Source organism: Hoplias malabaricus, chromosome 11, assembly GCF_029633855.1.
Source record: "Hoplias malabaricus isolate fHopMal1 chromosome 11, fHopMal1.hap1, whole genome shotgun sequence".
NCBI lineage: Eukaryota > Metazoa > Chordata > Actinopteri > Characiformes > Erythrinidae > Hoplias > Hoplias malabaricus.
Window position 1 is genome coordinate 12,358,580 of NC_089810.1, and position 14,212 is coordinate 12,372,791.

The window sequence follows — 14,212 nt, forward strand, 5'->3', positions numbered from 1 at the left end:
AGGACTGATGAAGCACTATCCAGTATCTCTAGGATGTGTTGGAGTGGTGTTTGTGATCCAAAACTAATAATCCAGCATTATTACTTGACTTCATCAAAGCTCTTATGGCTAAATTCAATTAAATCCCCAAAGAAAGGTGCAAGGCCCTTATTAATGTAAAGACTGTTTCTACAGCAAGGTGCAGACAAACTTGATACCTTTCATTTTAAAAGAAATTTTGTATGAGCATGCATCTAAAGTTATTTTGTCTGCCTTCAGAATCTGAAACAAGGGATCCACTCGTGGTACAATAACAAAACAAAATTCAGATATCACATCTCTCTGTCCCAACTATTAGAGCTTGGATTTTAAAACTAGATTTCAGATGTAGAATCGAACTTACTAAAGTCAAATCTACATACAATTTCCATCTTTTTTTTTTTTTTTTGCATGTACACTGTGTACTGTTTTGACAGAGCTCTGTGCTCTGAATAGGATTTGCCCACATGAGAAAGAGAAAGGGGGAGGGGTAGATTAAGGTAGATTATATCTGGCTACGGTCTTATCAACAGAATCAGAGATGAGGATGTAATACTCTGCACTGTGATGCACAACCTTAAAGACCTCACTATTATTTTATATTTGAAGGACTGTTGCTACCTAGTACCTAGCATCATATAGTAAATGATTATCTAATAATACATAAATATTATAAGGCTGGCCTGTGATGGTATCCTTTTCACTAACTATGAAAAGAGTTTAGTTTTAGCTAATACCCAGAGTATCTGTTCCTGTTCATTATTTTGGCAAAGAGTGTTTCAGTCTAACTACCAATAACAAATAATTATTTCCAATAATTGTCTCATTGTCTTATATTCATGTATTTTAAATCAGGTATAATTTATTTATGATTATAATTCCAATTTTGCTTGGGTTGGTAAGAATGGTTCAGAGTGTTGAGAATGAACTGCCTGTGTCTGAGTTAGAGAACTGAGTTTATGCATCCAAAAAAAACTGCCTGGAAGCTACACTGTCCTGTCTCAGAATATAACCTCATAAACTGTTTGGTGTAACTATGCTGTTGAATGCTGGTGCCCTTAGGTTGCAGATGCATGCTGTTTTCACCATTTCTCAAACTAACCAATATCTCCATCCATGTCTTACATGGTTATGCACAGTCAGGATGTCATGCTTCCTTCTAGGCTTCTTTATGTGTGGAAGAATTGAATTTAAGTTAAAATCCCAGTGACTGCAATAGCAGACATTTCAGGTGAAGAGTACACTAAGGATGCATCAGTAGCGGAATTGTGCCAGTATCCAATATTTCGCAACCACATATCTGAATATGCCATAACACAACACGACTGAAATGTAGACACCACTAAGGTAAAGTGAATAAAACCCAAATTTGCTAATTTGACCAGCTCACCTAAATATTTAGTAATGAGAAATCAGTACTGAAGTTAACTCTAAACATCTGTTTGACCGTGATAACATTTTTAACAATTGTCTGCTGATTCCAATATGAATCTTATATCATTGTGCATCCCTAGAATTTGCAATAACTCATTCCATAAATATAAAGAATGAGCTGGCTCTAGTTTTCTCTAATGAATATCAGATACAAACAAAAGGCAAGTCTACAGGTGTTTCTCCATTTCACATGCAGAAACAGTCATAATCTTGTGTTTCATCTCACGTGCCTTTATGTAAATTTTACGCAACACTGTTAGACAATCTTAAAACCCATCACTGCTAAATAACAAGAATGTTCAAAATTGCTTTAGAAAATACTGTTCAGTTTGTAACATTATTTTTTTTCCCTTTCAACTGACCTGCACTGATGAAGATGATGAACCAGCAGGACCAGTGTAAGAAAAGTTTCCTTTCTAACATTTGAACCCATATTTCATAATGATTATCATGACCTCTCTGTGAAAATAATTAAGAGCAAAATTTGGGGTGTACCAATGCATCATAACAACATAATATCAAAACCTAAACTAAAACCACCTTCATCATGACGTAACGATGAAATGTGAGCAATGAACAATGTATTAAATTACACCATCCAAGGTTTCTTCCTCATGCGCTGAGGGAGTTTTTCCTTGCCACAGTTGCCCCTGGCTCGCTCATAGGAGGCTTGGACCCGGATCTCTGTAAAGCTGCTTTGTGACGACTTTTTGTAGTGAAAAGCACTATATAAATAAAGTTTGATTGATTGATTGACACATCTAATGCAACAGCATTGTTTCAGCACAAATCTATGTCAATCAAGAACTTACATCATCACGCATTCAGACTCTCACTTCTAATGCTAACAGTGAATTCTGCAACACTATAGTAGTCATCAATTTCATTCATTTCAATTTTGTTTTAAAAGTATTGTGAGAACGCAGAATCATTACCCCAGAATTGTGAATCAAATTGAACTGTAAATTGAGTGTATTGTTACACCTCTAATACATGCACTTTAAAATAAATCTCTTGGAGATTAATCACACTAAAGTTTTGTTTACTACAGTACTGTATAGTGTTTCAAATCTATTTTACCTCCCTACCAGGAAAACAAACTCTACTAACAACCACAAAGACAAAAACCTGAGACAGCGGAACACCAATTGAGCAAATAAGCTTAAGAGTGTGAGTAATGATGCAAGAAATACATGACATCACTGTAGGATTCATATTGTTGCTGTCAGAATAAAACCTCCAAATTTCAAAATAATATCTTAACAGAAGAAGAAAAAACATTCTAGTTTTTTTTTCCTCTAAGTTGAAGAATGCCACTGTGCATGCATGGGGAAAAAAAAAAAAAAAGAGAGAGAGAGAGAGAAGAGACTGTCATAAAACGGATATTGGACAGCGACAATATGTCACATGTTAATAGTGTGTAGAAGTATGTCACCTGAACCACACAGAACTTTATTTATAACACTGCTTTCTGTTCTGCAGAAGACTAACTGCACATCCTGACCGTATGAAGGTATCCAAGGGGAGAAGAACCTCCTGGCCATTTCTAATAAAGCATATCCTGCCTCACTCTGTGAATGAAACAACAGCAGCATAACACTGGCAGAAATGAACAATAAGGACTGTGTTAAGCATGCCTTATTCAGTCTTATGGTATGTGAGTGTGTGTGGGCACAGGTGACTAAATCTCATTTAAATGGTGTACACATCATTTTTACTCTGTGTGCTGTTAACTTTTTTTTTTTCATGTCATCCTAATGAGGTGATCCTTTTTCATACTTACATATCGTGTCGAATGCATGCAGTAACATAACCTAAATAACAGTTCATTTTTTTTCTATTGTTCTTTATTTGTGTGGTGTTGCATCCAAAAGGATTACCCTACATGCATTTTTTTAAAGAAATTTAAACAGACAAAAAAGAAAAAAAAAGTTCAATACATTCACTGAGTTCTTTGTACAGTTTATCATTAATTCATGGAATTTAAACAAAAGGTGTTCTATCTAAAGCTGGACTGCAAGAGCCTAGCTTACACAGGCAAAGCAGTATTTAATCACAGAGAACTGTCTATGTATTAAATCATTTAAAAAGATGGATAATTGTTATTTTCTAGAGTTACCTAGATGTCTTGTACAGGTTGCGCTGTAAGTGTTCATATATTATAATAGCATATCTGTAAAAAGCAAAGAATATATCTTTTTTTTAAATTTCTCTATGTCCTCCAAAAGTTTCTTTTTAGTCAAATATGATTCTTGTACAGCATGGCTATTATCCTATGCAATATGTATTCATATAGATCTATTGAGAATTGTAAGGTGGGGATCGTTTGTTTTGATGAATTTCACAAACTAAGCTTTAATGTTGTGGGATCATCAGGATGCAGGAATAGAATAAATGCACTGCTGTAGTTGCATGACTACTCCTTAAGAAAATGGTGTATCAGTGTGTTGCAGTGCAACTGGACCAATATGTATAAGGTGGCACTTGCTGGAGCTAAAGCCATTACAATAATATGTGAGACCAACTGTTCTTTTTAAAATAAAGGCTCCAAAAATATGAAATATGGTGATTGGGTTGCTTGACTGGACATAACCTGTGAACAAGTATCTGAACATCGTTCATAAATGACAACATATTCATCTACATGTTACACGTGCCATGTGAAAATCAACAATAACATATACAGGTGTAAAAATGAGGCTTCCAAAACTATTATTAATGAAGTACTTATTAAAAAAAAGTGATAGTGTACATTTTTGTATTTTCAGGATTTAATATTTTACCCTGACAAGTCTTTCTTAAGACTTTATTTGAATTTATGTCCTTTGTTGCTGGTGTGTTATTTGAGATTGGAATTTACGGACATTAGAAGCGCTGAAAATTTTGTTTATTTGTTCCCTATTGAGACATTTTAAAGGATTCAAAAATCAAATCAAGCTATTTTACTTGAATTTTTGGATTATTTATATTAGCTGAAACCTGTGTCTTACATTAATAATTTAACTGTAAAATTACACGATATGAAAATACACAGTATATTATTGACTCCTATTTTAAGTAGTTATAACAAGAGAAAGAATACAGATAAAGTAGGAAACTGATCTTTCTTATTGTACCTCACTCCTGGGTCAGCCCTTTCAGTTTGCTCTCCACCTCCTCTACGAAAGCCGGGAAGCCACAGTCAAACAAACACAGGCGCAATAGGTCCTCCACATCACCAGAGGGCAGAGTAAAATGATGGTACGCCAAGGGCAGGGACAGCCCACGCTCACCCAGGAAATACTAAGACAATAGAAATGCTCTTATAATTGTGTATAAAAATAGTACTTACTTTAAAGCTGTAAGCTTCAGGGCTAGATATGCGAATTTAACTCAAAGTGACATTTTGCTCTCATACTGTCATGTTCTAGAACATCACAAAGACCCCATCAACAACAAAACAGTTACTTAATTGTATGTGAACTTATCTGAAAACATGATTCATTATGCAGCATCAAACACTATGGACTGTGCATCAATGTCCAGACAAACCTGAGAAAGATGCTTGATGGATAGAGATTCCTCTGGAACTTTAGCAACAGCCTGTGGTGTCTCTGTAGGGGTCTTAAGAGAGAACAGAAATAGATCCATTCATTACAAACTCAAGTCTCATGCTGAGGGGTTATCCAGCCAATCAATACCCTCATTTTTAATTTAGCTGCATCAATCCTTTCCAATCCCTTTCATCAATTGATTTGCCTCTTTATCTCTTCACATAACTCAGTGATGCATTTTGGCTGTGATGTTTGTGATGACAATCCACACCCCACAAACATTTGCAAGAACTGTTTATCTACATATCTTCATAGCAATGCAATAAAGTGGACAGTTACTGGACGTCATCCTGTTCAGCACAATGCTCCAAGACCGCCATCTAGTGGAAAGAAAGGTACACATCTCACAGGCCAATGGAAACTACTTTCCTGAAAGGTCACATCACTTAACAGTTCAGTGTTTTCATTGGTGTAGCCCCACTGCTTAAGCTAAATACCACTCATCAGTTGCACTCTGCTATAATTTCAGTAAATCTGATTTTACATTTTGCAGTGTTTATATAGATAACTGACTTCAGGTTCTTATTGTATAAAGACAGTCTCTTGGTGGGCATTAAAGCAAGGTGAAGACCTTGGAATGGAAATTCCTAAAAGCTCACAAGGCAAATACCACATACCAGCCAGCATCTTATTTGAATTATTCACACATTAAAATAATTAATCAACTATAAATTATTATTGGTAAAGATGCACAGATATGAGAAATGTGAACCATGTCATTCATTCATTCATTCATTCATTCATTGTCTGTAAGCGCTTATCCAGTTGAGGGTCACGGTGGGTCTGGAGCCTACCCGAAATAACTGGGTGCAAGGCAGGACCACACCCTGGAGGAGGCAAATGTCAACCAAGAGGCTCTATACTCTCTGTTACAGGTCAGGAAAGCATCACAGTGCTGTAATTTTAAGGTACAAATACTAACAATTTGTCAATCATTTTCATGTGCTGATGCCAAGCTTTACATAAACTTTCTTCTCTTTTAAAGTATGGTAAATTTATTATCAAATATTGGTTTGGAATGTTTGTGAAATCTCAACTTTTTTTTAGATGCAATTCATTCATTCATTATCTGTAAGTGCTTATCCAGTTCAGGGTCACGGTGGATCCAGAGCCTACCTGGAATCATTGGGCGCAAGGCAGGAATACACCCTGGAGGGGGCGCCAGTCCTTCACAGGGCAACACAGACACACACTCACATACGGACACTTTTGAGTTGCCAATCCACCTACCAACGTGTGGTTTTGGACTGTGGGAGGAAACTGGAGCACCCAGAGGAAACCCACGCAGACACAGGGAGAACACACCAACTCCTCACAGGCAGTCACCCAGAGCGGGAATCGAACCCACAACCTCCAGGAGCTGTGTGACTGTTACACTACCTGCTGCGCCACCGTGCCACCCACAGCAAATTCACCTGTGTTAAATTAACACAGAGTGTTGACAGTTTACATTTTTATGTTGATTTAACACTGGTGAATTTGCTGTGTACGTTTAATTTAGCGTATAATAGTAATTTAAAAATTACAAAAATTCTCCTGCTCGTCATTTAATGATAACTCGTGCGTAGTATTAAAAACGACAATTGTCATTTTATTCAACAACATATAAACTAAAAATTAAGCAATTTAAAATGGCTAGTGAGAATAATTTATTCGTCTGTGCATTTGTTATGAGTTCCATCAAGGAAATGTGCTGCAAAAGCATGTGCATCCATTTATTCTGTTCTTAGTATGTGACAGTTTTGGTTTGGACAATTTAACTATGGTGATTTCGATGTTAGCGATCAAGCACGTAGCATATTATTGCTTAATATTTAGTTTGTTTGTTTTTTAAAGTAAAATGACACCTGTTTTTTTTTAATACTATGCGACAATTTGCATAAAATGACAAAATAACTGAAGAATGTTTAAATGTTTAATCCAATTATACATTACACAAAAATACTTTAAAACATATTTTTACACCTTAATTGTTACTAGAGTGTGAAACTGGAAGTTGTCTTGTAGCACAGATTAGAGATTTCTCTGCTCAAACTCGCAAGATTTAATTTAGCAGTTACCAGGTAGGCAGTTCCTGTCATGATCAAAGGTAATTACATCCCTGCACCTAAAAATGAACCACTTCTCCCAGAAAACTGCTGCAATTACAAATGCTTTGATATGCACATGTATTTATTGATTGATAAGTAACCAGGGTTTGTCAGGTGGTGCTGCTATGGATAAATCATTAGCAGAGGATTTTAATAATTTTATGCACACATCGAGAAGGGGAGGAGAATAACAGCAGTGTTTGATCCTGCTACATTACGCTGCCTCAAGGTATTAGAGGGAGAGATTGTAAGAGTGTTTACAAAAGCAAATACAAAAAAGACATGTGGATTGAATGGGCTTCAAGCAAAGGTTTTTTTAAAATATGTGCTCGTCAGCTTGCAGGAGTTTTCATAGATTTTTAGAGATTTAAGGTGTCATTACAGTAGCGTAAAAATCTGGAGTTGGAGACTCTCACTCTATGTGGATTCTGGACTACATGTGACAGAATTCAAAAGGTGAGAATTAGTAACTGAATATCAAGTACATAGGTTCCCCTCAGGGCTGTATTCTCTTTTGCTTTATTGTTTTGCACAAATGACTGGCAGCCTACTATCAATCTAATTTCATAAATATGCTGACGACACCTAAGTAAGTGGTTTTATTGCATCTGGGGATGAGACTAAATACAGGCAAGAAATGGATGATTCAATGGTGTTAAATAAACAATCTTGATTTGAATGTGAAAAAAAAACAACAGAGCTTACTTTTTAATTACAAGAAACAGAGAAAAGCATTGTAGCCAATCATAATTAATGGGAAAAGCGTGAACATAGTCAATTGTTTTAAGTTTTTAGGAGTTGGGATCTCATGTGACCTGTAATGGTTGGTGAATATTAATTCATTGATCATGAAGGTTCAAAAGCAGTTCTATTTTTTAAAGAATGCTGAAGAAAGTTTGTTTGAAGAGAGATATGTAAAGAAATGTTAATAGCTGTACTACAGAGAGCATCATGATTTATTCCCTAAACATTTGATAGGGGAGTTTGAGCTGTTCTGAAAAGAAGGCAGTGGATAATTGTGAATCTGTAGCACAAAAGATTACTGGGATTGTCCTCCTAATACAGAACCTCTATATACTGAGAGGATGCTTGTTGTAGTAGTTTTGCCCCTAGTGCAGTGCACATTGTAAATGCCACAATTTGCTTATTTTTAATGTGTTGTTGTCCTGCTGGAACCTTGATCTCTTACAGAGACCCAGTTTCCTGACACTGGGCCAATGTTGTGTTTGCATGTCAGCTTGAAATTGTTTGTAAGTTCAAAAATCATTTGTTGCAATCTTGAGTATGTGAAATGCATTTTAAAACACAAAGTAATGATTTGTAAATCCAAATAACCTGTATAAAACTTATCAACTACATTTCAACTAGGTTTTTTTTAAGGTTGTGAAGTGTTCTAAAAACAATCTTAACATGTGAATCATCGTGCTTGAGAACAAGATTTTCTGCTGAAATGTTTTTTTGTGAAAAGCAAGGCAAAACCCTCCACTTGAATGCCCTTTAAGCCATCACATGGGACCAGAGTAAAATCCAGCCTGCATCTGAATGGACATACACAACGTGAACTTTACAGTTTTCTGACATTCTGATATTTTGCTTCATCCACAAGTGTAAATGAAATATGTGGTATTCAGCTCAGGCTTGTATCCCTTTAAAAATGTGGCACATTATCAGGCAAGCACAAAATGTGACCACAAATGCCCTCTATGGTTGAGCATTTTGCAACTTGTATAATGGAATGGGGCGGAGGGACAGTTTCCAAAATGGGTCAGCCAATGTCTTCTGTCCCCAGATGATTAAATATTGTTGAAGAGCTATTACAGTTCTACAGATGTTTTTGTCCCAGTTTTTTTTTTTTATTCTAAAGTAAAGAAATCTGGAGGCAGCATATCATTTACAACACTGTGTTTTCATATTAATACTGCAATTTATAATATAAATAAAATATAAGTGTGGTAGTAAAACATTTAGACGTTATGATGTTATACCTTTGAAGGAGTAGCAACATGGGGCTCCTGAGGACCAACAGGCAGATACTCCTTAAGTTTTTGTACTGCTTTACAGCAAAACTCTACTGCTTCAGGCCTAGTACTACCATCAAACTGCAGCCGAATCATACGGCTCTCTCCCTGCAAGAGTATAGAAAAACAGTATTAAGCACAAACAAACACAAGTAAATGAAATGTTTTGTTATTAGCTATACTGGCATAATGTTTGCCTTCTGGCTACACTGTCTTGTTCAACAATTATGCTCAATTAACAGTCTTACTTCCTCAAGCTCTAGGCTGAGCATGTGCTGTTTGTATACCTTGAATATGTGTCTATGATCCTATCATGTATTCGTTAGCTATCTCACTGTACAGTCAGTTCATCAGTATTCATGAGCTACTAATTTCCAGTTACACAGACATCGTGGAGAGGAAATTATCGGCTTAATTAACAAACCACAACTTGTTACACCATGCCTGTTTTTGAGCGGAAACTTGAAGGTCAGTCAAAAAATGCTATTCCTGTAAATTTGCATATGGTGATTCTCCTTGGCTATCAAAACATAGCCTACTTCTAGTAAAACATCATTACATTTTCATCTTGTTTGTGCTATCTACGCAGTTCTGGTACAGAAATATATTACAGTAAAAGGAACATTTCATTTGTCAGTGATGAACAAACTACACAGAATTCACTTCTCTTATATAATAATAATACTACTAATAATAAAACATTTATAGAGCATTTTTCTTACATGTAGTAGCTTACTGTGTATCTTACCTTCAGTGTCATGTGGAAAAGCAGACTGTCTGATTTCTGGTGGATCTTCAGAAAGCTATGTACACTGGGAAGAAAGAAGCCTTCCTGAACAAACACAAAGAAATGTCATATATCAAAAATATCACGAGAGTTAGATTCAGAGTACAAATGTAAGGAGGGGGAAAAAAAAGCACATTTACAGTGACTGTCTGTTTAATGTGATCCATTCCAGTCACAATTTCAGTATCTTTATAGGTTTCTGGACAGACTGATTATGTGATATTTTTAATAGTCTTACCAATCTAACCAAATATATTTCATCCTAAATAAATATTACTGAGCAAACCTGAAGATTCACAGTATGTCTCAGGTGAAATTACACAAGTGTTCCAACAGGGGGATCTATTTCCATAGGAACTTCAGTGCCTAACTCACTCGCCAGACCTGGAGGCTCAAGGACAAGCTGTAATCTTCCCCCTCCACATGAATGATGCCAAGAATCAGCTTTCCAAAAAAACATGAATGGCCTGCTGCCAGAGAGCACAACTATCAGAACGGGGATGTGGAAAATGACTCGGCTGGAGTTTTACATGCTGCCCTCAAAGACATTACAAAAAGCTGCCTTTATTTATTTGTATTTGAATTCTGTATTTGGTGTAATTGTCTTTTCATTCAATAAAACTTCATATGTTCCTTTCCTAATTCCCATTTTATTCTCTGTAGGCATACGGGTCATTTCATGACATCTCACTCTACATTCTCAGTACTCTTATTTTTGTAAGTAAATGTGTCACCACTAATCGTCTCTATACTGCTACTCTTCTGCGTTCACACACAAAACATTCAGCATTTCATACTCAGACGTAATCTGGATGACACAATCGATAACGCCTCTGTCCAAAATACTGCATGTTAGTTTTAAATCCAATTAGAGGGGAAAATTCAGAGAAGGATTGGCTAAGCTTTTCGACTTTGACTACAACTCACAACACTATGGGGGGGGGGGGGGGGGGGGAGTAAAAAAAAAAACACACCCCTATCCATGCATTAAGATTAGAGATGACAAACTATAAATGACTGTCATCCCTGTCTTTCAAGCTCCATGTGCTTTGACCTGAGAAGTCATGTTGCCTGTTTGGCACTATGTCTCAGCACTAAAGTGCTCTTCAATCCCCTATGTCCTTCCCACTACATCAGAATGAGGTAGAGGATAACATGCTTCCATGCAAGTCCATGATTCTGGTAAGAGACCCACTTGGGTTGGCTATCCTTAAGGAAGGCGGAGAGGACAATAAATTGAGAAGGGGGACTAGTGACTCTGGATGAAGAGCAAATGTATTATTTCTCAGAATTAGCTATTGCAGAGCCAAGAAGCTAGAGTAATTTCTTTGTCCTGCCCTGTGGACTACAGGAAAAATGCATGTCATAAGGAGCATGTAAAACCACATGCACACCCTCATGTTTAGGAACTGTTTATGAAATGTTTGTTCTGTGTTAACTCGAATAAGGAACATATGACATGATATTTAGAAAATACAAAATTCATGATCCTACACTTCATAATGGGTAATCTAGACACAATTTAAAATCAGTTGAATTCTTAACATGTTACATTGGGAAATAAGTGGAGAGGAAAAATCCACATGGATACGTTCAATATTAACATACTGTTCAATATTATGAAGTATGCTACCTACACAACCTTCACGGCTGTTTATAGACTGTCCATATAAGTTAGATTTGTCTCAGTCAGGCCCAGTTAGATCTCAGTGGGTATTTAGCTACATGTAACTACTTCCAACTTTTTTTTTTACAATTTCCAATTATGTGTTGTTTTTTTCAAAAACTTACAGTAATTTATGGTATGGTTTACAGTAACTTCTTGGTGCAATTTTTATTTTTTATGTTTTTTGAAAAAGTAAAACCAGCAGCATTTACTGACTGAATAAGACCAAGATTTATTTTAAACTGAAAACCATTCATTTAAATTAAGGTTTTAAATTCTACACTCAAAAATGTTGCAGGTTTAACTTTCTCAACAAAACTTCAGAGACATGAAAACCATCAGTAACTTGTTTAAAACATTCTAAACTTGGGGAGTGTTCCACAAGGTTTAAGTCAAAGGCTACTCTGTCCAATAAGAGCCAAAATTAAGGAGATTCTTATTGAACATTTTTCATCTTAGCTTTAGGTCAGGCTGGGCTTAGGTTAGCTGTCTAACAGAGAAATCCTGCTTTGTAGAATACCCCCTAGGCTGCTTTAAACTGAATTAACATCTTCTAATAGAAAACAACAAGTATGTACACATACAGCACAGCCTGTATCCCTTTGAGAGCTTACCAGCAGCTCTTCTGCCTGAGAGATGAGCAGATGACCAGATTCCAATATCACCAGCTCCAACTGTCCTGTGCTTTCACTGGACTCAAACACCTTTAAGAAGAGTACAATTGACTTAATTATTCTTGCTTAATGCTAAATGATTATTTTCATTCATTCATGCATTCATTATCTATAAGCGCTTATCCAGTTCAGGGTCGCGGTTGGTCCAGAGCCTACCTGGAATCAATCTCGCAAGGCGGGAATACACCCTGGAGCCAGTCCTTCACAGGGCAGCACACACACACACACATTCACTCACACACTCACACCTACAGACACTTTTGAGTCGCCAATCCACCTACCAACATGTGTTTTTGGACCGTGGGAGGAAACCGGAGCACCCAGAGGAAACCCACGCGAACACGCCAACTCCTCACAGACAGTCACCCAGAGCAGGACTCGAACCCACAACCTCCAGGTCCCTGGAGCTGTGTGACCACCTACCTGCTGCGCCCCTGAACATTTTCATACCTACAAAAAAGAGGTTCAGGCAGTTCTGTCTGAATGCACAGGGCTAAATGTACTATGTGCAGCTTTTTTCTATAAACAGACTGTACTGACTTGGGATTGAACCATATAGTTTAAAAGTCTGAAGTTTGAAGCTTAATAGACCAATCAGAACAGATAACCTCAACACAAATTTAAAAGACACATTATGTAGTGATACATTCTAAAAGAAAAAATAAGAGGTTGGAAAATAAATGTAAAAATAAAACCTGGCTAATTTTTGATAAACATAACCACACACATTTATAACTTGAGTAGTCTTAAAAGAAGACAGACAAACAGGTGATTGATTTATTTAATCTGACAGACTGGATTTTAAGTTCAAGTGAGCATATTTTAGACACTATCTTAGTGTAACACAGAGAATTAATAACTGGAAAAACATGCAGTTTGGTGGATATTTAAGATTACTCGTATTCAAAACGTCAAACCTAATTAGTATTTTTCTGGCAGTATTTCTCAATTTATGAGCACAATCTTAAACTGAAGCTTAAATTACAGGGAGAGTTTGTCGTGTGTGTCCCCTTCATGTAGCAAGCTATGCTAATAGCTAAAACCTGGCAGGCTGGCTCGGGTTACTGAAATACAAATTCTGATACAGTAAATTACAGTTAGTTATTATTTTCACAATTTTGAGCTATTTATTTGCATAAATATGTTGATATTTCTCAGAAAATCGATAATAATATACAACAATTAACGGCAGCCCACTATTATCCAGTGAAAGTTCTTTACGTGTTTTGGCTGTTAGATTTAACGTTAACAGTAGTTACCTTCCACGAGTATGTCTCCCCTGTTACTTTGGCTTTGGGCAGAAAACGACCATAACGTTTTAATTTCCAGACACAGTTTTCTTTTACACAATTTTCAGACATATTTCTCGCCTCTTGTTGGGCTGCTCCTCCAACTTCAACGTAAAACTCTCGAATTGCTAAAAGGCTGAGAGTCGAATCTACAAATAATCAATTATCTGAATCGATTCTTCAGTCCCAAGTATTTGCTATGATCCCAGAGTCGAATCCAAAATATTGAATATGACTCCACACTTCAAAAATGTCTTCTCTGAAAAACTACACATGCTTCCATAGATTATCTGTATTTTAACTTAAACAAATTGCAAAACGAATTATGCAAAATCTGTAACGAGTAATGTGCTTCCAAACTTTTCAAACAACTGCTAGTTCATTTTGCTGCACTCAGATTTCCTCATTAAATATAATGCTAATCTAAACAATTCAGTTATAACCAGTTCAAATCTGACAGGTGTGAAATGTTTCATCCTTTATTTCTTTTAAATAAATGTTGTGCCGTATTCCGATCCTAACCCCCCCCACCTCCCCTTGATGTGCAAGCTGCAGGGAACCTCTTGGGTGATTGGAAACAGGTGGGCGTGGCCTTTGGATGCCCTCGCTCCTATGGCAACAAGAGAAATCAGCTTCCTAATGA

The 14,212-nt window shown here is 36.5% G+C and overlaps 2 protein-coding genes across 7 annotated transcripts in view; one reads left to right on the top strand and one right to left on the bottom strand.

Moving 5' to 3' along the window:
- nptnb (neuroplastin b) overlaps positions 1–3,995 on the top strand; it is a 38,354-nt gene extending 34,359 nt beyond the window's left edge. For both annotated transcript variants that reach the window (XM_066685227.1, XM_066685226.1), the window contains 3 exons: positions 1,829–1,850; positions 2,544–2,622; positions 2,935–3,995. In XM_066685227.1, the coding sequence (XP_066541324.1) occupies positions 1,829–1,850; positions 2,544–2,604 (83 nt within the window). In that variant the 3' untranslated portion in view covers positions 2,605–2,622; positions 2,935–3,995. The remainder of the gene's footprint in view (positions 1–1,828; positions 1,851–2,543; positions 2,623–2,934) is intronic.
- rec114 (REC114 meiotic recombination protein) overlaps positions 1–13,797 on the bottom strand; it is a 43,281-nt gene extending 29,484 nt beyond the window's left edge. For 4 of the 5 annotated variants that reach the window (XR_010804523.1, XR_010804524.1, XM_066685229.1 and 1 more), the window contains exons 1-6: positions 13,540–13,797; positions 12,221–12,310; positions 9,902–9,985; positions 9,121–9,261; positions 4,984–5,055; positions 4,569–4,734 (exon numbers count right to left, since the gene is read on the bottom strand). Coding sequence is in view for 3 of the 5 variants with exons in the window: in XM_066685229.1 (XP_066541326.1) it covers positions 4,570–4,734; positions 4,984–5,055; positions 9,121–9,261; positions 9,902–9,985; positions 12,221–12,310; positions 13,540–13,641 (654 nt within the window). In the remaining 2 variants the exon portion in view is untranslated. The remainder of the gene's footprint in view (positions 1–4,568; positions 4,735–4,983; positions 5,056–9,120; positions 9,262–9,901; positions 9,986–12,220; positions 12,311–13,539) is intronic. The other variant, XM_066685228.1, reaches the window with a different exon arrangement.
- Between the last annotated feature and the right edge of the window lie 415 nt (positions 13,798–14,212).